This window comes from Calidris pugnax, unplaced genomic scaffold (assembly GCF_001431845.1).
Source record: "Calidris pugnax isolate Ruff unplaced genomic scaffold, ASM143184v1 scaffold41, whole genome shotgun sequence".
NCBI classification, from domain to species: Eukaryota; Metazoa; Chordata; class Aves; order Charadriiformes; family Scolopacidae; genus Calidris; species Calidris pugnax.
Genome location: NW_015094509.1, coordinates 23,871,936 through 23,898,256, shown reverse-complemented (window position 1 = coordinate 23,898,256; position 26,321 = coordinate 23,871,936). Strand labels below are relative to the sequence as shown.

At 43.2% G+C, this 26,321-nt stretch overlaps 1 protein-coding gene across 1 annotated transcript in view; it reads left to right on the top strand.

Moving 5' to 3' along the window:
* Positions 1 to 26,321, top strand: part of ST3GAL1 (ST3 beta-galactoside alpha-2,3-sialyltransferase 1) — a 91,680-nt gene that overhangs the window by 56,965 nt on the left and 8,394 nt on the right. Inside the window, exons 3-5 of the mRNA XM_014965610.1 lie at positions 8,950 to 9,146; positions 11,383 to 11,562; positions 15,991 to 16,036. Coding sequence (XP_014821096.1) covers positions 8,950 to 9,146; positions 11,383 to 11,562; positions 15,991 to 16,036 — 423 coding nt within the window. The remainder of the gene's footprint in view (positions 1 to 8,949; positions 9,147 to 11,382; positions 11,563 to 15,990; positions 16,037 to 26,321) is intronic.

Below are 26,321 nucleotides of genomic sequence, written 5' to 3'. Positions count from 1 at the left end.
GTGCATCCTTCAGCAGGGTGGTCCAAAGAGCTCTATCCTGGCGTCATGAAAGCTAACGGATACTTGTTCAAAAAGCACAGGCGGGAAGAAGGCACATCTTGACATTTTGCCTAATTAAATCCCCTTTTATGTTCTCTTGAACAAGACATTGATTAAAAGAGTTGCTCATGGTCTGCACTGCTGAGCTGCAAAAGAGCAGGCTCTGGCTGCCGCAACCCCCGTCAAATCCCAGTTTCATTATGAGTTGTTTTCCCCTTCTTCAGAAAAAAAACCTAGTCTCCCTGTGTCTTCCTTCGAACACACAACTTCCTGCACCTTAGTGTCCTGTGGCAAGTACAACCTTTGGTGTTGAATTTGGGGCTTTAGCCTTCCCTGGTACTTTGGGAAGTTCCCTCCAGCAGGCACCCACTTTCACAGCGGGGGCATTTAGGTTTCGGAGGAGGTGTCAAGTGCTGTGGGAATGAGGCTCGCTTTGATTTATCACTTGTCACTCCATTGGCTGTCACATTTACTGGTGAAAAAGAGATGCCACTGAACAATGTTGTTAACTACTGCATTAATGATATCCTCATTTTATGATGCAACCTTCCTTTTTGCCATAAGTCCCACATATTCTAAGCAGCACATCCTTTCACCTCTCCCTTGGCCATGACTCAGATTTCCCATTGCTCATGTTTTTTCTTGCAGCGCCCAGACACTTTTCCTTCTGGTCCCCATATTTCCTAGCTGGGATTTGCTGGAGTCATGAGAAGGGAAGATGGTAAGCTCAGGTCCTGGTTCCCCTCGTCCTGGGCTGAAGTTTCACCTGGGAGCTGAACTGGTGGCAATTTTCGGAGGAGAGAGGATACCCCAAATCAAGCTCAGTAAATGAGAGGATGAGGTTGCTCACGGACACCATGTGTGTTGAGGCTGGTTGTGAGCTGCATTCTGATTGCCTCTCAATACAAAAACTGGGAGCACTCATCACCTTGAGGAGGTGCTGGGGAGAGAGTGGGCTGATCAATCCTAAATCCTGGCATCGGTGTTGGGTGCGCTCCTGCAGCACCCAGGCTGAGGAGGAGTCCTGCGAGACAAGGCTGGGTGGGTAGGATGCCTGTGCAAGGGGGGCTCTGCCAAGGGCTTGCTCATCACCCCTGAGCAAAGCCATGTTGCATTCTACACAAACCCCACTCTGATTTAAACATGAAGTTTCAATCCATTTTCTTAAAAGAGAAAAAAAAGAATAAAAAGACAACACTAAAAAGGAAGAAAAAGCTCAGGACGTTCAGTACAGAAGTCTGAATTTCTGATTCTCTGTCTTGTAGTGAAGCTAAAAAAAAAAAACAGAACAAAACCCACAAATATCTTACTTCAGCTCAACTCAAAACAGATTTTTTTGGGGAGTTGAGTTGTTTCTTTTTCAGCTAAATTAAAAAATACCGACTTTCAGGACAGCCGAAAGTCTTTTTTCTTTCCCTTTTCCCCCACTCCCTGCCCAAATAAAAGCTGTCCATTAATTTTCAGGGCTGTCTAGCCCTATTTTTAGTGTTTTCATTCATTTTTTTGAATTCAGGTCAAGTTCAAAGGGAATATACAACTTCAGAACACAAAATCAAAGCATTATTTTTAGATGGTAAAAATAAATCTTCTAAGATTTCTACACTTTTTTGACCATATTTTTTTTCAGCTAGAACTTATCTTCAACTAGAACATGTGAGATATTTTGATGCACCCCAAAACCACATTGTTTATTGGAAATCAGTTGCTTACTGAAAATACTTACCCTAACCTATAGTATGTGGAGAAGGTGCCCTGACTCCTCTGAAAGATGTTCTGGGTAAACCCAGGCACCATGTGGCCTCAGGTCCTCATTGCAAACTATTTCCTATACACATGTTGCTTTGAGTAAGCTTTTCCGTGACAGTCAGAGTCATTACTACAGTAAGTAATTCCCAGGTGCATCCTGTTCATTTTTAGGCTCGGCTTCAAAGTGATTCTGAGATTTCTGCCAGTCTTAAAGAAAGCATTGCTCATGGCCATGCTTTACTCTCGTTTGCTTTGCCAACTCAATAATTTGTGACTTTTTACTATGTTTGTTCTTAAAAGATGAAGCTTGAAGAGTCCTGAGGTTGCTTAAACTTCTTTTCTGGGGAGAAATGACTGTGTGTTCACTCTCAGGACTTCAGACAGCGTGGTGGTTTCGTTATGCTGTAACTGAGATGACGGTGACTGCACTGGAGCTATTTATTATAAGGCAGTGACTTTCCTGTCACGGGGAGACCCATGTGATGTGCTTGGACTAAACACAGGCAGAGCCCTTGCCAGAGAGCTGTCTGTCTCCCAAGCTCAGTCTGTCCTCCCTTCCCATTAACCCTGTTGCTGTGTAACCTTGTTGTTGAGTGGTGCAGTTGACAGGCCCAAGGGATGGGATGCCATCCAGAGGGACCTGGGCTGGCTCAAGAAGTGAGCCTATGTGAACCTCATGAGGTTCAACCAGCAGGGTCCTGCACCTGGGTCAGAGCAACTGCCCATATCAGCACAGACTTGGGGATGAAGCGATAGTGAGCAGCCCTGCCAAGAAGAATTTAGGGGTGTTGGTGGATGAAAGGCTGGACATGAGCTGGCAACATGCACTTGCAGCCCAGAAAGCCAACTGTATCCTGAGCTGCATCAAAAGCAGCATGGCCAGCATGTTGAGGGAGGTGATTCTGCCCCTCTGTTCTGGTGAGACCCCACCTGGAGCACTGCATCCAGCTCTGGAGCCCTCAACACAGGAAAGACATGGACCTGTTGGGGTGGGTCTAGAGGAGGGACACAAAGATGATCACAGGGCTGGAGCACTTCTGCTAAGAAGACAAGCCGAGAGAGTTGGGGTTGTTCAGCCTGGAGAAGAGAAGGCTCTGGGGACACTTTATAGCAGCATTTCAGTACATAAAGGGGGCCTATAGGAGAGATGGGGATAGACTTTTTAGCAGGCCTGTTGCAACAGAACAAAGGGCAATGGCTTTAAACTAAAAGAGGAAATATTTGGATTAGTTATATAATTAGGTATACATTTTAGATTAGATATAAGGAAGAAATTTTTTTACAATGAGAGTGGTGAAACACTGGCGCAGGTTGCCGAGAGAGGTGGTAGATGTCCCATCCCTGGAAACATTCAAGGTCAGGTTGGATGGGGCTCTGAGCAACCCAATCTAGTTGAAGATGGGATTGCTGATTGCAGGGGGTTGGACTAGATGACCTTTAAAGGTCCCCTCCAGCCTGAACTGTTCCATGATTCTATGATTCTGTAATAAGTGAATGAAAATTAACCATCAAAATAGTCCTGTAGCATTACTAACCCTCCACTTCTAGGAAAGCAAAGGCAGATTTCAGAGCCTAATGACCAGTATTTGAGATTAAGTGACATTTGGGGCCAAAGGATGGGGTGGTTTCACTTGCCTGGTTTCACTTTCCCTCCCTCCCTCCCTTCTTCTCCTTTTCTCTCTCCTCCTCTCCCTCTGTCTCTTCTCCTCTACCTGTATGTCTCTCTGTCTGTCCATCCTTCTGCCTTCCCTCACAGCACACTCAGAAACTGGGAGTCTCAGTGATTTGGAACTGGCACTTTATGTTACATGATGCATTTCTTTCTGTTTATTTTTTCTTTCCCACCTCCCTGAGCTGGTTCACCTGCAAGTTTTTCATTGTTGTTCCATGATACAAATGCTGTGGACGTTTCCACCGCATGCTGAAACACAGCATAGCATTTATTTATAGCTTTCTTGTTTTATTCTCAGGAGGCTTTGGTATTGTTTTTGGTGGTCAGAAAGTACAAGAAATAGGAGATCAGAACCTGCTGTTCTATATCCAAAACAACCCTGTTGAGGTTGATGAACTAAAGCTGTGATAAGTAAAATCAGGCTCAGAGTTCCCTGGCAATCTTATCTGTAGCACATTGTTCATAAACTACCATGTTATAACAAATTTTATCTCAAGTCTTATGATATTTGAGGGTTTTGCTATTTTTTTTTTTTTTTTTGGAAGAAAGCTCAGCTCTTGGGGCCATGTGATTAGTGTATCTCAAAGAAAATATTAGCTTTTAGACCTTATGTTTGCAGGAGAAAATGCAATATGTGGCTTAAAGATTTGCTCACCAGACGGCGAACAAAAGGGTATCCCCAATACACGCTCTGGGGACGTCATGGAAGCTGCACTTATTTTTAAGACAGTGGCAGAGCTACTTGCCACCTCACTCATGCATTTTTGAATGCTCTTAGTAGAAAATTTGCCCAGACACTTTGATCACCAGAAATCTTCCTTAAAAGTGTGGGGCACTGTCTGTGATATTTTGAAAGAAACACAAGGGGCTCAGGGCTCTGAAGGTAGCGTGTTCTCTGCAGAAGGTGATATCAAATCAAGCCCAGGTTCCAGGCTCTAGTCCCAGTGCCTGCTACATGCCCAGTCCCATGTGGTGTTGTACTGGTTGGGTGAAAGTGTGACATCTAGACCAGCCTTGGACATTCTGGGAGAACCTGACCCAGGGCTACCTCTTATTCCTGCTGGCAGCCCCCATGTATGACCAGCTGGGCTGCAGCTCCAGGGTCTCCTATGGCAAGGACAGATGGGTCTGAAGGTGGTCCAAGCTCATGGGTCCCTCTAGCTCTATAATGCACTCTGCTGAGCTGCAAGCACCCTGCAGCCAGAAATGAGGGCATGCAGAGCTGGTGGAGGCAGAGCCTTTGTCTCCTCATAGTAGCGTGGAGGTGACCTGCACTAGACATGGAATCAGAAATCATATAATTTGGCGTACACATATTATGGTATGTTATTTACATAATATACGCACACTGCATTCATATTTAAGAATACATATTTTTTGACAGGCAGAAATCATTAAACAAAGCGTAAGCTCTTGAAAACCCCTATATTCTTCCCCTTAATCTCTTTGATGCATAGTAATTGCAGGACATTAAATATAACAATAATAATGCCATATTTTCCAGACCAAGGAGGCATTTTTAAAATTGATGGTTCCCTTTTAACCTCTCAGTCAGTCTGCAAAATGGAGATTACCTGGATTTGCCCCACCAGGCTGTTGCTAGGATTAATCTTTGTACAATGTCTTATAGCTGGGAAGCACTGCATGAGTATTAGTGCCTCCAACCTGCTGCAGCGAGGCAATTAGTAGCTGTGCAAAAGAGATTCCCATGGGGCTTTATTCCCTCTTTATCTTTTAAAAACAGTTAAAAAAATTAGAAAAGCCACAAAAAACAGTATTGCTACACCAGTTTCCCCAGGCTTCCTGGTTGTGTGCCTGCAGGGCTGCTCCAGCAGTGCTGGCTGCTGCCAGACCCACAGCTATACCTGCCTGGTCACCACGAGGGTTGTCTCTTGATCCGTGCTCCATCTGCATTCACATTCCACCAGTGATTGCAGGTCAAGAAGGATACTTTCTACCTGCTAATAAATTGAGGTTGTGAAGGTATATTTAATATGCTGTTAAACTTGTCCGTGGATGTGGGATGTGCAGGCACTAGGAGAACTTTCCTCAGAGGCTTTCCTGACTGTAGCTGTGTCCTCACCACTCCAGGCTATTAGCTCCCAGCAGCCTTGGCTGAATTGACATCCTCCCCCCTTGCATCTCCTTAGCTGAGCTTTGAGTATTGCTTCTTGGTGATTGCTGGTGAAGTGATGGTACTGGAGAGCCCAGGGAAGCCTTCTGAGAAGTTTATAAAAGCAGCAAAGTCCTTTGTTACCCTTAATGGAGGTGTGCACACCGTGATGCGAGAAGGAGGAACAGGCTCTCCCTCGGAAAGCCATTCATGAGTAAAGAAAGGAAGTGCATAAACTTTGAGGGATATTTTTTCTTGCTTTTTTTTTTTTTTCCTTGCTTTTTTTAAACTAAGATGTAAAACCAGCTAATAAACTTCTGCATGTGGAGACATTCTGAGTCTGGGAGGACAGGGTAGTTTGTCTTCCCTGTGAAGACGATTAGGAAATTTCTCAATCTGGACCTCCAATTGTAGTTCCTAACAACCTAAGGTGAAGAGTTGACTCTCAAGTGCCAGAAAAATATTTTATGGAGGCGAGCTGGAGTGTTAAGTGACCTAGTGATATTTTCTATGTGGACACAAGGTGGGTTAAGGTGCTTTTTGTACTTGGGCAAGAGGTTAAGCTGCATCATTAGACAGGGCTGTTGCTTGCACAGACTTCCAATAAAAGCAGCCACTTCACCCAGGACACAGGGGTCAGGTATTTCAGTGTATTTAAACCCACTTCTAGCAGCTACATCCACACACCTATCCATGGCACACTCCTACAGCAGTTGGAGGGAGGATGCTGTTCCAGCAGAGCCACGTGGCGCCGACGTGGCTCTGCCTTGCACAACACGGACAGACTTTCACCCAGTCCTTTTGTTGATTTATGGGAAAGGCCAGACTGGTGGGAGCTTGTTAAAAAAAGTAGAAAAGACAACATTACTCAAAAAAAAGGGCAGAAGTTTGGTGTGGGAAAGTGAACTATAATTGGCTTGTAATTGTAATGCTATTAAAATGGTCTTTTTCAAGAAGTCAAGTAAACATTGTGTAATAAGGAACTGGCTGCACTGTAAATCTGAACTTTTAGAAGCTGTATCTGCCTTGGAGTGAACCAGCTTCATTGCCTGTTCTCTCTGTTTTGCTGAAATGTCAAAGACCAACCACTGCTGATTGAAGATTAGGCCTGAAAAGTGTAGTCCAATCAGATAATCACTGAGGAAATTAAAACAGAGCAGTTCTAATGAGTTAAGGACGGAAGTCTTATTGTATGGATGTTCAGCACACAGTGCAATAAGGTCATCGTCCTATTTAAGGTCATTGAGGGATTCTCTAACGTAAGTAATAATCTCTGCTGTGGAAACTGTGCAACCAAGGGATCGTGGGACACTGCTGTCCTGCTTTCTCAGTGGTGCCCATGTTTTAACTTGGTTTCAGTAGAGTTACTCTAGACCGATAGGAGCGTAACAGAAAGAAAATGCAGATCATTGCTTTGTGTCAGTGGAGGCGCCTGCCCACGATAGTGTTTCTTATCATTTTAATGCATCAAACAGAAGTCGATGTTCCGGGTCCCTTCCTTTCCAGATGCTATCATTCTGGCTGAAAATGCAATTTAACTTAAAAAGGGGACTTAGATACATAGAATTTTCTGAAAACTATCTTCCACACCTGCATTTTCTCAGGCAAACTCAGTTCAAGCTAGGTTTTTGTTTGTTTATTTTTTCCTGGAAAAACTTATATTCTTAAAAATGTTTTGGTGCATATTTGGCAGTTTTCCCTTTCATTTCTTAAAGCCAGTTAAAGTTCGGAGAGAGAGTACACACGGGTATATATGCATTCATGTGCAAATAACTCAAAATAAGTTCATTTTTAAAACAAAGTTGGATTCTTCTACATTAAACACCTGCTATCACACTCTAAGATATCTATGAAGCCTCCATTTATTTTGAAGGCTGCTGGCTTTCTAACATTAGGTGTTTTTCATATATTCAGAGTAAAATCAGGTTAGATTAGATTCATCAAGGATACACAAGGCTTCAGATATGCGAACATGTGTTTGCAGCATCACACACAAATTTAGAAGATAACCTTTTTCACTTAAATAATTGACCCATCCACTGAATAGTGACATAAGTGGTAATAATGACAATGCTTGTCTGGGCATCCTAATTACGTTGCATCCTAATCACCTTGTACAGTCCATATTGAATATATTGGCTCACAAGGATTCACAGGAAGATTAAGTCTATGTGTGTAACATTTCTTTGTCTTCTTTGTTTCAAGTTTCCTTGGCCCCAATGTCTTCATGTAGCTCAGAGCTCCACAGATCTGTTGTTCATTTCAGTGCAAATAAGGTTCCTTTACATAAGTCTGCAAAGAGACAGCATGAAATTTAAACAAAAATTACAGTGATACATCTATTTGTTTTTCTGTGAGAGAGAGAGATAGCAGGACAAGTTAACAGTTCCTGGTGCAGTCAAGGGAAACACATGGGAAACTACAGCCAAATTGCCTCAGGCCATGGCTGGGAGTCCTGAGAAAAGGTGTTTTTCCTCCCTCCCTCCCTCCCTCCCTGTCTCTCCTTGCCCTGGGCTGGCAGAGCAAGGGCTGAGGCTTTTGGCATATTTTGTGTTAGGAGCCATTCTCCCTTTGTGAACTTCCATGCAAGGAGTGCCACGAGGGTGGGTAATGCTTTCTGTGAGCCTGCCAGCATTCCCAACCTCTTTAGTAGCCCTCAGAGAGCAGAGCCCCAGAAAGGGAGTGTTTGGCCATCATCTGCCCTGCACCTTGCCTGTACCTTCCTGATCCAACCATTGTTTCCACCATGCACCACAGAGCTGCTACAAAAGAGTTTCCCTCCATGGTAACAGACACAATGACCAAGGTCCGGGTGGTTTTCTTCATCCTGGAGAATTTTTCAGATGATTTTACATCTCCAACCCTCAGGGCTAACTCTACCGTAATTTCCTATTGCACTAGCAGCTGGTTGCTCTGCAGTCCAGAACAGTAGCAATAAGATCTCCCTCCCACTTCCACTTCTGTCATGTAACAAAATTCATGGAAGGAGTGTCACCCACTTCTGTGCTCCATCAGGTTCACTGAGACCCTTCGGTCCTTCCTACGAAGGTTAAAAGAAATCTTATACATCTCCTAACAGAAGATATCTGGCCCCACGTAGGATTAGGCTTATAGATACCAGAGGAACATTTATTCTACTAAGGTCAGCCTTGGGAAAAATGAATTATTTCTTCCACCATGGCTAGAGAGAGACTGAATAGATGAGGGAATCCAGGGAAAAGGAAGAGAAAAGGGGAACCAAGTTTAAAAAGTTAATGGGAAGGAGGCAGTGTCTGCAGGTAGATGCAAGAATGGTCTTTGAGAAGATATTTTAAGCTATGTCTTGCTCACAGAGAAGTTAGCGATATTGGTAACCTGGAGTGATTTTTCTCCCTAACAGAAATTGCAAGGAGAGAAAGCTCCGAAGAACATTAATGCTACTCTCAAGGATTTGTTTAAGCTCATTCCTGGAGATGGGGATCCACTGCAGGAGCGAGGCACCTACACGTGCAAACGGTGCGCGGTCGTGGGCAACTCTGGGAACCTCCTGAAGTCTCAGTATGGCCAAGATATTGACTCCCATGACTTTGTGCTCAGGTGAGTAGGCACCACCTCAGCTCCAGATGTCTCTGTTGTTTAAGATTCACTGGTATTTTGGGGGACAAGCGAGCAAACAGGATTTAATTGGCTATCTAGTGAAATCTGGTACTTAGGTCAAATATAAGTTCCAAGGATGCAAACTGTGTGTATTGGAGACATGACTTCATGTTTTAGCTTGGAAAAAAAAAAAATCAAACATGAGTAGGTGTTGATACTGTAGTTTGTTCCGCACTATCATAATTGCCTGTGTTAAAAAATATCACTGAAAAACCCTACAGTTTTGAGTAAAAGTTATTTCTGCAACCAGTACACACAAGTGATCTTTTACACACTTAATTGACTGTTTCAGATTTTACTTTCTTGCATCGATTCATTCTTAAGCAATGGTGGGGTGGGAAAGCTAAAGTCTCTTTGCAATGGACAGGAGAAAACTGGTTGGCTGCAGCTACTTTGTGAAGGGTCACGTTGCTTCTTCTTCTCGAGGCAATGAGGGTTGGCTATACTGTCCCAGTGAAACACAAGCGGGAACTAGGTAAGCAGAGCAAATCACCTACAGAGCAGCCAAGATATCTGGGCTGACTAGGTTAATCTCCAAAGTGTTGCCCAGCTTTCACACCACAGCTGCCAGTACAGCACAGTTTTGGGAGCAACGCAAAGCAGGTCAGAGGGCCTGGAAAGAGGCATTGCTATTGAAAATACCACATGTGGGATTATACTCTCAGAAGCAACATAACCTTTAGAAGGAAGCTGTGCACTGAAGCCAAGGGTGAATCAGCAGAAGATTAGTGCTATTTGAACTGTTAAGCCACCTTAGGCCACTTGGCTTCCAATGTTGCTTGGACACACTCTAGAGTCTTTAGATGACATCTAAACTTTCATGATAAATCTTTTCAGGTGTTGCTTCCATCAGCTGCTTGCCTTGTCTTCTGCCAAAAGTACCTCCCCAAAGGCAAAGGCAGATAACTTGGTCTTCAGATCCAAGCAGGGAAGTGAAGACCCCTTGATATTAATCCCTCATGTTGCAAAATGGGAGGCAGCTGAGGTGCATTTATGCTTAACTCTATGTCCCTTGCTACGAAGACAGCCCTGTTCCTGTGTGAATTTTCTTATATTTCCTGGTCTACATTTCTATATTCATGCAGAAAAGGCTTTGCTAGACTCAAAGGCTATTTTTGTAGTAGTAACAAGAGAATAACACGCTCAGATGCGGGTTTCTGCTTTGAGACCTAACTCTTCCCCATAACAGAACATGCTTGGAAAGGGAGAAACTCAATGATTCAAAATTGAACCTTCCAGGCACTGATTTCTATTTTAGGGATCTCAAGCCATATCTGAATCGACGACACAAAGTTTTAAGATTCACTGTGGAAACTTGTGCAGAGAAGGTGACTCCTCTATGGGTTAATCCAACAAACAAAATATCTGCTGACCTGATACTCATTTTCATGTGCTCTGGCAACACACCCAAGTGCAGGGAAGACCCAGGAAGTCTGAGGGGACACATTTCCTTCCAAATACTGTGTCCCAGCCCACTTTTATTTGCTTACTATCTACTTTTATGATGTAAGGAAATTCCTGCTTGATCCTTCCTGCTTAGACTAGATCTGGCCTTCTACCATGCCACGCAGGCAGCCCCACTACAGATGGTGGGGAAGGTACACAGACCTGAGGGCAGAGTGTGAGTAAGATAACTTAAGATGCCACCCTTGACTTTGTCCTGATGGAAAGAAAACACCATATTTTATACCTCAGACTGACTAATCTCAAGATAAAACACAGTAAGTCTCATGCTTAACTGAGTATTTCCACATAGTATGATGTGGGTTGCTGCCAGGGAAGAGACTAACTCAATAACAGGTCCTCGCAGGCTGGCAGGATAGTCTGCCTACGCTAATAACTCCCCTTGAGGGAGTTAAACTTAACTAATTCACCTGGGGGAGCATTGCAATAACACAGCCTGGCATAATCTTGATAAACAGATTTTACCTCCCCCGTTATCAGTGACCAGGGCAACGTGTTGTCTCACAATGTACAATGCTTCTCATCATCTTGTCAGCTACATCCTTCCTTGTCCTCCCTACACTTCTGCTGTGAGCTGAGCTAATGTCTCTGCAGGAGACTCCACTGGGCTGCAGAGAAACCCCATTCTGCTCAGAGACAGCTTGGGGGTTTCTCCATGGTGTTGCATCCTTTTCCCACTTCCTCACTCTCACTTCTTACTTTTGGGCTGCAGAATGAACCGTGCCCCCACCACTGGCTACGAACCAGATGTTGGGAGCAAGACCACTCATCACTTCGTTTATCCTGAGAGCTACAAAGACCTGGCAGAAAATGTGAGCATGATCCTGATCCCCTTCAAAACCCTGGACCTGCGCTGGGTTATCACCGCTCTCACCACAGGCACCATCAACTTGTGAGTAAGGGCAGCCCTGAGCGGGCGGGCTGAAGGGGTGGGAGCTCCCACATGTTGCTGTAGGACAGGAAAGCCCAAACTGGGCAAAACTCCACTTCTGATAAGGCCTAGAGGAGCTTTACAGGCCCTTTCAGGTCAGGGTTCAGTCCTGAACACTTGCTTTCTAGGAAAAGCTTAATGCTATGGTGCACTCTTTGAGGAAAAGATCCAGATAAAGCTCTTTGCGGCCCCACACAGTGGTCTCAGAGATATGAAAGGGGGATTTTTTGCTGCTGAAGGTGGCCAGTTTGAGCAGAGGCTTCCTGGGCTTTGGGGTTCAGTGCCTCTTTTTGGGTTTCTGCTCATCCTTCCTTCTCTCCAGTGCCTGGAGGTGCAGCCAGCACGCTCATACCCAGACACACCCATCAGAAAACCATCTGCAGAGTCAAGTGTTTGGTGGGTTGTTCATTCAGCAGTGGTTCTAGAAACCTGGATTATCCCACCTGGGACACTTGGGTGGCCAAATGGTCCTCCAGCATATATCATCCCACTTGCAGAAGAGGACAAGGAGGCAGAGAGGGATGTGCAGGCTGCTCACGGAGGCAGTGAGAGGAGAAGCAGATTGGGACATTTAGTCCCCCATCCACAGCACCCTTCCATGGACAAGTCAGTCAGGAATTCTGTCCATCTTTCCTGGTGGAAAGTGATTGAGAGCCATGCAGAGGAGACACTGTTGTTTCACCTGTGTGCCTTAGCTTTAAATTGACATGTTTTACCTCACAGCAATGTGCCACGCTGGTATTTATTCTTCATTTCTTCTTCTTGCTTTCAGAAGTAAATGTTGTCCTGCTTAATATATTCATGGCAGAACTAGAATTAGAAATGTGAACAAAACATGTTTCTTCTGGTTGCCTTGTAGCGGATTCTCTCTCTTCCTATAAGCTGGCTTTTCCTAATCCAGAGAATGAAATACAAGACATTTGTACTGTGTGTGAGGTTATCTATTGCATGTAAAGCCACAGCCTGGTGGGTTTGCTCAGAGGCGCCCGGCTACATGTGGACAGCAACAGCAGATCAGATTACTTTATTCCAGAGAGAAGTATTTCAAGACATTTCAATTTTTTGCCCAATTTCAGAGTCTCAGAGGATTAAAAACTGGGAAAAATATGTCCCTGTTGTCTGGGGATAAGACCTGCTTCACATTTTTAAAGAAAACTTCTTGATGGGACAACGAATGGAGTTTTATTTCTTCTTTTCTTTTTCTTTTCTCTCTTTGTAAATACAGTCTGGTTTAGTCTCATTTACCTTTGTTGCCACCCGCATTTAGTATATACGGTCATAAGTTTTCTTGAAAAAATCCATCTTCAGGACACACTCATATCTCAGAAAAGTCAGCCCACTTAGAAAATTGACTTAGGTTTTTTTTTGTAAGGCTTAGGCATTTTTTTATTTTAAAAACTGTATTGATAAAAGAGATTGAGAACCTCTGCCCTTAAGCCTGAATCCAAATCCTACCAGAAGCAATTAAAAGATCCCAGCTGCCTCCAGTGGCCTTTGAATGGAGCCCCTTGAAGCATCTTTGTTATATTTGTGCCCGCACCATGAAGAGAAGCCCACAGAGGGCCAGTTGCTGCCATCATCACCCATCTGTGTATCCATCACTGTCACTGCTCTGTGCCCAGATTACAAAGCTGTTCACCATTTTTTATCAAGTATTTCCCTTCAGAAGTAGCAGCAAGTAGGTTGTAGTGGTAAACTTGAGTTTACCAAGTTTACCATTTAACCTGTCAGGAAGATGTAACTGGTTGACTACAAGGCAGTCACAGCACATGAAAGGAAAAAACATCTTTGCTTAATAAATTACAGGATATATTATATATTTATAATTAGATTGTATACACGGGCTTGGTAAGCATCTGGTATAAATTACTGTGTGAATATTTAACCCCACAGAAGAAGTACCAGTATTTTAAGATTTTTGCTGTACTCGAAGCAGGGAAATTGCATAATTAATAAGCTGGCACATGCTGGAGCAATAAAACCAGAAAATCATAAGCACACAAATCATAACAATATATTTAACATAATTTTAGGCTAGCAGAATAAACCTATAAGCATACATTAAATACACAATGTCAAATACAGTCTATAAGGAAATTATTGACTGTGCATTTGTAACTGGGAGAAGGCATCAAATAAAAATAAAACCCATCTGAAATTCAGAATTTTAGAAGAGAAGAAATATCTCACAGTTTAAAACGGTAAGCATTCTGTAGTATGTTTCAAAAGAAAAGCCAAACTGCAGATAGCTTTAATATTAGATTGAATTGGTAGATGAATGATTGTTTCAGATGTGTCCCATATGACTGATGGATATCCCATTTCAAAGAGGCTCTCTAAGACTGAACGTTGTCCCAGAAAAAAAAACAAGAAAAGCCTTCTGGGACTGAAAACCTTCAGGCCCGCATCTGTCATATATTTAGCCTAGTTGCCTTAATTTACCTTCTTCAAGTCTTCTAGGAATCTCCATAGTGAAAAAAGCTCCATGGATGTCCACTTGGTTTGGCAAAGAGCAATATTTTTATTTCTTAAAATGTTCCACATCGTCCACTTGGGTCAATAGCACAGTAAATATCCTGTACAGGTGGCCAGTGATGCTGCCAGACTTCACTAGAACACTGCCAAGAGGCTCATAGAAGATGCTTTCCAGTTAATATGAATTCCATCTGTAGCCACCTTCATCAGAGGCTTTAGTCTCTGTCCTGCTCCTGTGTGGTATTTACTTGATCGCTAACTCCCTGCTATGCAGCCCGGTTTTTACATGGTCATGATGGTGTAGGTCTCCATTTGGTCTTAATCAGCGTGTCAATGCGTTCCATTTGGTTGTATGAAATTCTGCAGCCAAGTGACAGCAGGACATGGGTATTGCTTCTGAAAAATGAAATAACCCATGATATAAACGACTAATAACGTCAGCTGATAAGAGCTATAGTAGTGTCCTGGTTGGATGAGCAAATACTGTCTTGTATATTTCATACTGTTCACTTTGGTCTTCTACCCCACCTGGCTAGAGGTTCATGAAATACGGTCCTCTTGTTTCCTTCACATCAGCTTCTCAGAAAAGACTGGCTCTTTATTTATATAATAATGAAGAGATTTTACTAGCAAAGAAGCCTTTTAAGTCTTCATAACCACAAAAAGGACATGGGATCACCAAGCTTACTTTTACCAACTTTGCTAAGCGAGGTCAGGCGTGGGAAGCAGATATAAGGGCAGATTTGCTGAGGGCAGATTAAGAAGTCCACACCTATATCCCTTTGCCTGTTAGCATCTCATGTCACATCTCAGGCGGCTGTAACCCACCCATCATGTCTTCCACTGCATCCAGCCTGGAGCTGGGATATAAGGTGAGGGATGCCCAGAAGCACCTAAGGAGATGAGGACATTGCCAGGTTACCATTGATTTGAGAAGACTTAAACTAATGTTTCAAAGTGCTGATGATCCATGGTTCAAAGAGAAATAAAACGTTGATCACAGGAACCTTGTTGTGACCAAAAATCAAGCAAAAACCATTTAGATTGAACTAATGGAAGGTTTTGGTGTTTTTTCACAAGCCGTCTAAAAAGTCTGCAGGGTATATTTTGGTATATATTCTAGTTACAAGGCCAGTTCAGAATTTTCTTACTTGAAACAAACTCAGGGAGACTTTTTTTTTTTTACAGCACTCGTGATAAGCTGTACAATGCCAGCATACACTGTGCATGAGATATGGGGAAGAAAAGATTTTTTTGTTTTCAAGACATGGCTCGTGATTTTGACCCAGTCATAAGATATGACTTGGAAGTTTGATGCTGGGAAAGACAGGAAGCCTTCAGCATTCCCTGGGGAGGAGGGGAATAGCTTGCTGGTGAGGGGCTGTGTATTGGAATGTCAGAGTTGCACAGAAGCACAGAAATTATGAACTCTACTACCACCTACTCTGAAAATCATGCAGCAGCTGCAAGTATTAGGAGGGGAAAAGTCTCCCCCTGGTGGGAAAAGTTTTTTCTGCCATGAAATTAAATGGAAAGTCCTTCCTGTCATCAAAGCGGAAAGACTGCAACAGTCATGACACAAGAATTAGAAGTCATGGGCTTCACATAATATTGACCCTACAGTATACTGTCAGCTGAATATTTGGTGCCCTATTGTCAATAATTAACTTGAAAATTTAAAAATGTATTGGCTTCCTATAAACTTGCTTCAGTGACAGCTCAGTTTTTTCTTGCTCTTGTATTACTTAATTGCAGCCTCATTTTCCAACAACTTCTTCAATGTATTACTTTAAAATAATTTGAATTTCTTACTGTAAATGGAGAATATTCTTTATTTCTTTGGAAATATATGAAAATATTCATATGTTGGGCTTTTATTAATCTTGGTGGTGGTATTGTTTTTTCTCCCAACAGCACATATATTCCAGTTCCACGGAAAATCAAAGTCAAAAAAGAAAAGGTGAGCAATGCTGATTTGTGAATTTGTTCTACTAGTCCAGTTGTAGGTCTTTGGCTTCTTTGGGAGACTGCAAGAATCCAAGGAACCCTTTGACATTCATAAAAACTGCAACCAAAATACACACACTTCACAAGGCTCAGCTAAGTTAAAGGTTTAGCTCCTGTGTGCCATCCAGGCCATAGATCAACCACGAAATTAGTGAGGTTGGAAAGAAACTGCTCTTGTGACTATGCCATTGCATTACTGCTGTTCTGAAGGCTGCATTGCTTCTTCTGGTACTGCTCAGGGAGATTTAAGGTGTACTGTTGGCCAACGGTGCTCACCCTCCACAGCAGTTGCTCTGTTCCTGCCAGTTACAGTCTTTTGGATGTAACAACACTTTGAGCGTCAGAGCAACTGCCCATATCAGCACAGACTTGGGGATGAAGCGATAGTGAGCAGCCCTGCCAAGAAGAATTTAGGGGTGTTGGTGGATGAAAGGCTGGACATGAGCTGGCAACATGCACTTGCAGCCCAGAAAGCCAACTGTATCCTGAGCTGCATCAAAAGCAGCATGGCCAGCATGTTGAGGGAGGTGATTCTGCCCCTCTGTTCTGGTGAGACCCCACCTGGAGCACTGCATCCAGCTCTGGAGCCCTCAACACAGGAAAGACATGGACCTGTTGGGGTGGGTCTAGAGGAGGGACACAAAGATGATCACAGGGCTGGAGCACTTCTGCTAAGAAGACAAGCCGAGAGAGTTGGGGTTGTTCAGCCTGGAGAAGAGAAGGCTCTGGGGACACTTTATAGCAGCATTTCAGTACATAAAGGGGGCCTATAGGAGAGATGGGGATAGACTTTTTAGCAGGCCTGTTGCAACAGAACAAAGGGCAATGGCTTTAAACTAAAAGAGGAAATATTTGGATTAGTTATATAATTAGGTATACATTTTAGATTAGATATAAGGAAGAAATTTTTTTACAATGAGAGTGGTGAAACACTGGCACAGGTTGCCGAGAGAGGTGGTAGATGTCCCATCCCTGGAAACATTCAAGGTCAGGTTGGATGGGGCTCTGAGCAACCCAATCTAGTTGAAGATGGGATTGCTGATTGCAGGGGGTTGGACTAGATGACCTTTAAAGGTCCCCTCCAGCCTGAACTGTTCCATGATTCTATGATTCTGTAATAAGTGAATGAAAATTAACCATCAAAATAGTCCTGTAGCATTACTAACCCTCCACTTCTAGGAAAGCAAAGGCAGATTTCAGAGCCTAATGACCAGTATTTGAGATTAAGTGACATTTGGGGCCAAAGGATGGGGTGGTTTCACTTGCCTGGTTTCACTTCACATGGCTGCCAGGATGCTTCATGGTTTATTTGCAGAATATATTATTTTAGCTCTTCTACTGTGGTGGGATGTAGCTTTTTGGAAGGCAATATTCCTGGCTGCATTGTCCATACTGGAGTTAGCGGTACCACCCGTGCGGTGGGAAAGAGCAGGGAAGAGAAGGGCAGCATCCCCATCCCTGCAGCAGCTCATCCTGCTGCACAGGGCAGGGCTGCTTCTGGAGAAGGAATCTGAAAATGTACCTGGCTGTTCTGTGTTCACAGAAACAAGGGGGTTGTTGTTTTTAATTCACTTAAATCTATCGAGCTAATAAACTCTCCCTTAATTACTTTAGTCCTGTAACAAATAATGGCCCAAATTCTCCTCCTGGGTATACCCCCGGGGCTGCTCTGTGCTTATTGTGACTTAAAGATGGATTGGAGTCCTCCTCTCTTGGAGATGATCTGGGCATTAGTAATACTCTGAACTGTAACCAGCTCATTAGATTAAGGTGCTTTTTGTACTTGGGCAAGAGGTTAAGCTGCATCATTAGACAGGGCTGTTGCTTGCACAGACTTCCAATAAAAGCAGCCACTTCACCCAGGACACAGGGGTCAGGTATTTCAGTGTATTTAAACCCACTTCTAGCAGCTACATCCACACACCTATCCATGGCACACTCCTACAGCAGTTGGAGGGAGGATGCTGTTCCAGCAGAGCCACGTGGCGCCGACGTGGCTCTGCCTTGCACAACACGGACAGACTTTCACCCAGTCCTTTTGTTGATTTATGGGAAAGGCCAGACTGGTGGGAGCTTGTTAAAAAAAGTAGAAAAGACAACATTACTCAAAAAAAAGGGCAGAAGTTTGGTGTGGGAAAGTGAACTATAATTGGCTTGTAATTGTAATGCTATTAAAATGGTCTTTTTCAAGAAGTCAAGTAAACATTGTGTAATAAGGAACTGGCTGCACTGTAAATCTGAACTTTTAGAAGCTGTATCTGCCTTGGAGTGAACCAGCTTCATTGCCTGTTCTCTCTGTTTTGCTGAAATGTCAAAGACCAACCACTGCTGATTGAAGATTAGGCCTGAAAAGTGTAGTCCAATCAGATAATCACTGAGGAAATTAAAACAGAGCAGTTCTAATGAGTTAAGGACGGAAGTCTTATTGTATGGATGTTCAGCACACAGTGCAATAAGGTCATCGTCCTATTTAAGGTCATTGAGGGATTCTCTAACGTAAGTAATAATCTCTGCTGTGGAAACTGTGCAACCAAGGGATCGTGGGACACTGCTGTCCTGCTTTCTCAGTGGTGCCCATGTTTTAACTTGGTTTCAGTAGAGTTACTCTAGACCGATAGGAGCGTAACAGAAAGAAAATGCAGATCATTGCTTTGTGTCAGTGGAGGCGCCTGCCCACGATAGTGTTTCTTATCATTTTAATGCATCAAACAGAAGTCGATGTTCCGGGTCCCTTCCTTTCCAGATGCTATCATTCTGGCTGAAAATGCAATTTAACTTAAAAAGGGGACTTAGATACATAGAATTTTCTGAAAACTATCTTCCACACCTGCATTTTCTCAGGCAAACTCAGTTCAAGCTAGGTTTTTGTTTGTTTATTTTTTCCTGGAAAAACTTATATTCTTAAAAATGTTTTGGTGCATATTTGGCAGTTTTCCCTTTCATTTCTTAAAGCCAGTTAAAGTTCGGAGAGAGAGTACACACGGGTATATATGCATTCATGTGCAAATAACTCAAAATAAGTTCATTTTTAAAACAAAGTTGGATTCTTCTACATTAAACACCTGCTATCACACTCTAAGATATCTATGAAGCCTCCATTTATTTTGAAGGCTGCTGGCTTTCTAACATTAGGTGTTTTTCATATATTCAGAGTAAAATCAGGTTAGATTAGATTCATCAAGGATACACAAGGCTTCAGATATGCGAACATGTGTTTGCAGCATCACACACAAATTTAGAAGATAACCTTTTTCACTTAAATAATTGACCCATCCACTGAATAGTGACATAAGTGGTAATAATGACAATGCTTGTCTGGGCATCCTAATTACGTTGCATCCTAATCACCTTGTACAGTCCATATTGAATATATTGGCTCACAAGGATTCACAGGAAGATTAAGTCTATGTGTGTAACATTTCTTTGTCTTCTTTGTTTCAAGTTTCCTTGGCCCCAATGTCTTCATGTAGCTCAGAGCTCCACAGATCTGTTGTTCATTTCAGTGCAAATAAGGTTCCTTTACATAAGTCTGCAAAGAGACAGCATGAAATTTAAACAAAAATTACAGTGATACATCTATTTGTTTTTCTGTGAGAGAGAGAGATAGCAGGACAAGTTAACAGTTCCTGGTGCAGTCAAGGGAAACACATGGGAAACTACAGCCAAATTGCCTCAGGCCATGGCTGGGAGTCCTGAGAAAAGGTGTTTTTCCTCCCTCCCTCCCTCCCTCCCTGTCTCTCCTTGCCCTGGGCTGGCAGAGCAAGGGCTGAGGCTTTTGGCATATTTTGTGTTAGGAGCCATTCTCCCTTTGTGAACTTCCATGCAAGGAGTGCCACGAGGGTGGGTAATGCTTTCTGTGAGCCTGCCAGCATTCCCAACCTCTTTAGTAGCCCTCAGAGAGCAGAGCCCCAGAAAGGGAGTGTTTGGCCATCATCTGCCCTGCACCTTGCCTGTACCTTCCTGATCCAACCATTGTTTCCACCATGCACCACAGAGCTGCTACAAAAGAGTTTCCCTCCATGGTAACAGACACAATGACCAAGGTCCGGGTGGTTTTCTTCATCCTGGAGAATTTTTCAGATGATTTTACATCTCCAACCCTCAGGGCTAACTCTACCGTAATTTCCTATTGCACTAGCAGCTGGTTGCTCTGCAGTCCAGAACAGTAGCAATAAGATCTCCCTCCCACTTCCACTTCTGTCATGTAACAAAATTCATGGAAGGAGTGTCACCCACTTCTGTGCTCCATCAGGTTCACTGAGACCCTTCGGTCCTTCCTACGAAGGTTAAAAGAAATCTTATACATCTCCTAACAGAAGATATCTGGCCCCACGTAGGATTAGGCTTATAGATACCAGAGGAACATTTATTCTACTAAGGTCAGCCTTGGGAAAAATGAATTATTTCTTCCACCATGGCTAGAGAGAGACTGAATAGATGAGGGAATCCAGGGAAAAGGAAGAGAAAAGGGGAACCAAGTTTAAAAAGTTAATGGGAAGGAGGCAGTGTCTGCAGGTAGATGCAAGAATGGTCTTTGAGAAGATATTTTAAGCTATGTCTTGCTCACAGAGAAGTTAGCGATATTGGTAACCTGGAGTGATTTTTCTCCCTAACAGAAATTGCAAGGAGAGAAAGCTCCGAAGAACATTAATGCTACTCTCAAGGATTTGTTTAAGCTCATTCCTGGAGATGGGGATCCACTGCAGGAGCGAGGCACCTACACGTGCAAACGGTGCGCGGTCGTGGGCAACTCTGGGAACCTCCTGAAGTCTCAGTATGGCCAAGATATTGACTCCCATGACTTTGTGCTCAGGTGAGTAGGCACCACCTCAGCTCCAGATGTCTCTGTTGTTTAAGATTCACTGGTATTTTGGGGGACAAGCGAGCAAACAGGATTTAATTGGCTATCTAGTGAAATCTGGTACTTAGGTCAAATATAAGTTCCAAGGATGCAAACTGTGTGTATTGGAGACATGACTTCATGTTTTAGCTTGGAAAAAAAAAAAATCAAACATGAGTAGGTGTTGATACTGTAGTTTGTTCCGCACTATCATAATTGCCTGTGTTAAAAAATATCACTGAAAAACCCTACAGTTTTGAGTAAAAGTTATTTCTGCAACCAGTACACACAAGTGATCTTTTACACACTTAATTGACTGTTTCAGATTTTACTTTCTTGCATCGATTCATTCTTAAGCAATGGTGGGGTGGGAAAGCTAAAGTCTCTTTGCAATGGACAGGAGAAAACTGGTTGGCTGCAGCTACTTTGTGAAGGGTCACGTTGCTTCTTCTTCTCGAGGCAATGAGGGTTGGCTATACTGTCCCAGTGAAACACAAGCGGGAACTAGGTAAGCAGAGCAAATCACCTACAGAGCAGCCAAGATATCTGGGCTGACTAGGTTAATCTCCAAAGTGTTGCCCAGCTTTCACACCACAGCTGCCAGTACAGCACAGTTTTGGGAGCAACGCAAAGCAGGTCAGAGGGCCTGGAAAGAGGCATTGCTATTGAAAATACCACATGTGGGATTATACTCTCAGAAGCAACATAACCTTTAGAAGGAAGCTGTGCACTGAAGCCAAGGGTGAATCAGCAGAAGATTAGTGCTATTTGAACTGTTAAGCCACCTTAGGCCACTTGGCTTCCAATGTTGCTTGGACACACTCTAGAGTCTTTAGATGACATCTAAACTTTCATGATAAATCTTTTCAGGTGTTGCTTCCATCAGCTGCTTGCCTTGTCTTCTGCCAAAAGTACCTCCCCAAAGGCAAAGGCAGATAACTTGGTCTTCAGATCCAAGCAGGGAAGTGAAGACCCCTTGATATTAATCCCTCATGTTGCAAAATGGGAGGCAGCTGAGGTGCATTTATGCTTAACTCTATGTCCCTTGCTACGAAGACAGCCCTGTTCCTGTGTGAATTTTCTTATATTTCCTGGTCTACATTTCTATATTCATGCAGAAAAGGCTTTGCTAGACTCAAAGGCTATTTTTGTAGTAGTAACAAGAGAATAACACGCTCAGATGCGGGTTTCTGCTTTGAGACCTAACTCTTCCCCATAACAGAACATGCTTGGAAAGGGAGAAACTCAATGATTCAAAATTGAACCTTCCAGGCACTGATTTCTATTTTAGGGATCTCAAGCCATATCTGAATCGACGACACAAAGTTTTAAGATTCACTGTGGAAACTTGTGCAGAGAAGGTGACTCCTCTATGGGTTAATCCAACAAACAAAATATCTGCTGACCTGATACTCATTTTCATGTGCTCTGGCAACACACCCAAGTGCAGGGAAGACCCAGGAAGTCTGAGGGGACACATTTCCTTCCAAATACTGTGTCCCAGCCCACTTTTATTTGCTTACTATCTACTTTTATGATGTAAGGAAATTCCTGCTTGATCCTTCCTGCTTAGACTAGATCTGGCCTTCTACCATGCCACGCAGGCAGCCCCACTACAGATGGTGGGGAAGGTACACAGACCTGAGGGCAGAGTGTGAGTAAGATAACTTAAGATGCCACCCTTGACTTTGTCCTGATGGAAAGAAAACACCATATTTTATACCTCAGACTGACTAATCTCAAGATAAAACACAGTAAGTCTCATGCTTAACTGAGTATTTCCACATAGTATGATGTGGGTTGCTGCCAGGGAAGAGACTAACTCAATAACAGGTCCTCGCAGGCTGGCAGGATAGTCTGCCTACGCTAATAACTCCCCTTGAGGGAGTTAAACTTAACTAATTCACCTGGGGGAGCATTGCAATAACACAGCCTGGCATAATCTTGATAAACAGATTTTACCTCCCCCGTTATCAGTGACCAGGGCAACGTGTTGTCTCACAATGTACAATGCTTCTCATCATCTTGTCAGCTACATCCTTCCTTGTCCTCCCTACACTTCTGCTGTGAGCTGAGCTAATGTCTCTGCAGGAGACTCCACTGGGCTGCAGAGAAACCCCATTCTGCTCAGAGACAGCTTGGGGGTTTCTCCATGGTGTTGCATCCTTTTCCCACTTCCTCACTCTCACTTCTTACTTTTGGGCTGCAGAATGAACCGTGCCCCCACCACTGGCTACGAACCAGATGTTGGGAGCAAGACCACTCATCACTTCGTTTATCCTGAGAGCTACAAAGACCTGGCAGAAAATGTGAGCATGATCCTGATCCCCTTCAAAACCCTGGACCTGCGCTGGGTTATCACCGCTCTCACCACAGGCACCATCAACTTGTGAGTAAGGGCAGCCCTGAGCGGGCGGGCTGAAGGGGTGGGAGCTCCCACATGTTGCTGTAGGACAGGAAAGCCCAAACTGGGCAAAACTCCACTTCTGATAAGGCCTAGAGGAGCTTTACAGGCCCTTTCAGGTCAGGGTTCAGTCCTGAACACTTGCTTTCTAGGAAAAGCTTAATGCTATGGTGCACTCTTTGAGGAAAAGATCCAGATAAAGCTCTTTGCGGCCCCACACAGTGGTCTCAGAGATATGAAAGGGGGATTTTTTGCTGCTGAAGGTGGCCAGTTTGAGCAGAGGCTTCCTGGGCTTTGGGGTTCAGTGCCTCTTTTTGGGTTTCTGCTCATCCTTCCTTCTCTCCAGTGCCTGGAGGTGCAGCCAGCACGCTCATACCCAGACACACCCATCAGAAAACCATCTGCAGAGTCAAGTGTTTGGTGGGTTGTTCATTCAGCAGTGGTTCTAGAAACCTGGATTATCCCACCTGGGACACTTGGGTGGCCAAATGGTCCTCCAGCATATATCATCCCACTTGCAGAAGAGGACAAGGAGGCAGAGAGGGATGTGCAGGCTGCTCACGGAGGCAGTGAGAGGAGAAGCAGATTGGGACATTTAGTCCCCCATCCACAGCACCCTTCCATGGACAAGTCAGTCAGGAATTCTGTCCATCTTTCCTGGTGGAAAGTGATTGAGAGCCATGCAGAGGAGACACTGTTGTTTCACCTGTGTGCCTTAGCTTTAAATTGACATGTTTTACCTCACAGCAATGTGCCACGCTGGTATTTATTCTTCATTTCTTCTTCTTGCTTTCAGAAGTAAATGTTGTCCTGCTTAATATATTCATGGCAGAACTAGAATTAGAAATGTGAACAAAACATGTTTCTTCTGGTTGCCTTGTAGCGGATTCTCTCTCTTCCTATAAGCTGGCTTTTCCTAATCCAGAGAATGAAATACAAGACATTTGTACTGTGTGTGAGGTTATCTATTGCATGTAAAGCCACAGCCTGGTGGGTTTGCTCAGAGGCGCCCGGCTACATGTGGACAGCAACAGCAGATCAGATTACTTTATTCCAGAGAGAAGTATTTCAAGACATTTCAATTTTTTGCCCAATTTCAGAGTCTCAGAGGATTAAAAACTGGGAAAAATATGTCCCTGTTGTCTGGGGATAAGACCTGCTTCACATTTTTAAAGAAAACTTCTTGATGGGACAACGAATGGAGTTTTATTTCTTCTTTTCTTTTTCTTTTCTCTCTTTGTAAATACAGTCTGGTTTAGTCTCATTTACCTTTGTTGCCACCCGCATTTAGTATATACGGTCATAAGTTTTCTTGAAAAAATCCATCTTCAGGACACACTCATATCTCAGAAAAGTCAGCCCACTTAGAAAATTGACTTAGGTTTTTTTTTGTAAGGCTTAGGCATTTTTTTATTTTAAAAACTGTATTGATAAAAGAGATTGAGAACCTCTGCCCTTAAGCCTGAATCCAAATCCTACCAGAAGCAATTAAAAGATCCCAGCTGCCTCCAGTGGCCTTTGAATGGAGCCCCTTGAAGCATCTTTGTTATATTTGTGCCCGCACCATGAAGAGAAGCCCACAGAGGGCCAGTTGCTGCCATCATCACCCATCTGTGTATCCATCACTGTCACTGCTCTGTGCCCAGATTACAAAGCTGTTCACCATTTTTTATCAAGTATTTCCCTTCAGAAGTAGCAGCAAGTAGGTTGTAGTGGTAAACTTGAGTTTACCAAGTTTACCATTTAACCTGTCAGGAAGATGTAACTGGTTGACTACAAGGCAGTCACAGCACATGAAAGGAAAAAACATCTTTGCTTAATAAATTACAGGATATATTATATATTTATAATTAGATTGTATACACGGGCTTGGTAAGCATCTGGTATAAATTACTGTGTGAATATTTAACCCCACAGAAGAAGTACCAGTATTTTAAGATTTTTGCTGTACTCGAAGCAGGGAAATTGCATAATTAATAAGCTGGCACATGCTGGAGCAATAAAACCAGAAAATCATAAGCACACAAATCATAACAATATATTTAACATAATTTTAGGCTAGCAGAATAAACCTATAAGCATACATTAAATACACAATGTCAAATACAGTCTATAAGGAAATTATTGACTGTGCATTTGTAACTGGGAGAAGGCATCAAATAAAAATAAAACCCATCTGAAATTCAGAATTTTAGAAGAGAAGAAATATCTCACAGTTTAAAACGGTAAGCATTCTGTAGTATGTTTCAAAAGAAAAGCCAAACTGCAGATAGCTTTAATATTAGATTGAATTGGTAGATGAATGATTGTTTCAGATGTGTCCCATATGACTGATGGATATCCCATTTCAAAGAGGCTCTCTAAGACTGAACGTTGTCCCAGAAAAAAAAACAAGAAAAGCCTTCTGGGACTGAAAACCTTCAGGCCCGCATCTGTCATATATTTAGCCTAGTTGCCTTAATTTACCTTCTTCAAGTCTTCTAGGAATCTCCATAGTGAAAAAAGCTCCATGGATGTCCACTTGGTTTGGCAAAGAGCAATATTTTTATTTCTTAAAATGTTCCACATCGTCCACTTGGGTCAATAGCACAGTAAATATCCTGTACAGGTGGCCAGTGATGCTGCCAGACTTCACTAGAACACTGCCAAGAGGCTCATAGAAGATGCTTTCCAGTTAATATGAATTCCATCTGTAGCCACCTTCATCAGAGGCTTTAGTCTCTGTCCTGCTCCTGTGTGGTATTTACTTGATCGCTAACTCCCTGCTATGCAGCCCGGTTTTTACATGGTCATGATGGTGTAGGTCTCCATTTGGTCTTAATCAGCGTGTCAATGCGTTCCATTTGGTTGTATGAAATTCTGCAGCCAAGTGACAGCAGGACATGGGTATTGCTTCTGAAAAATGAAATAACCCATGATATAAACGACTAATAACGTCAGCTGATAAGAGCTATAGTAGTGTCCTGGTTGGATGAGCAAATACTGTCTTGTATA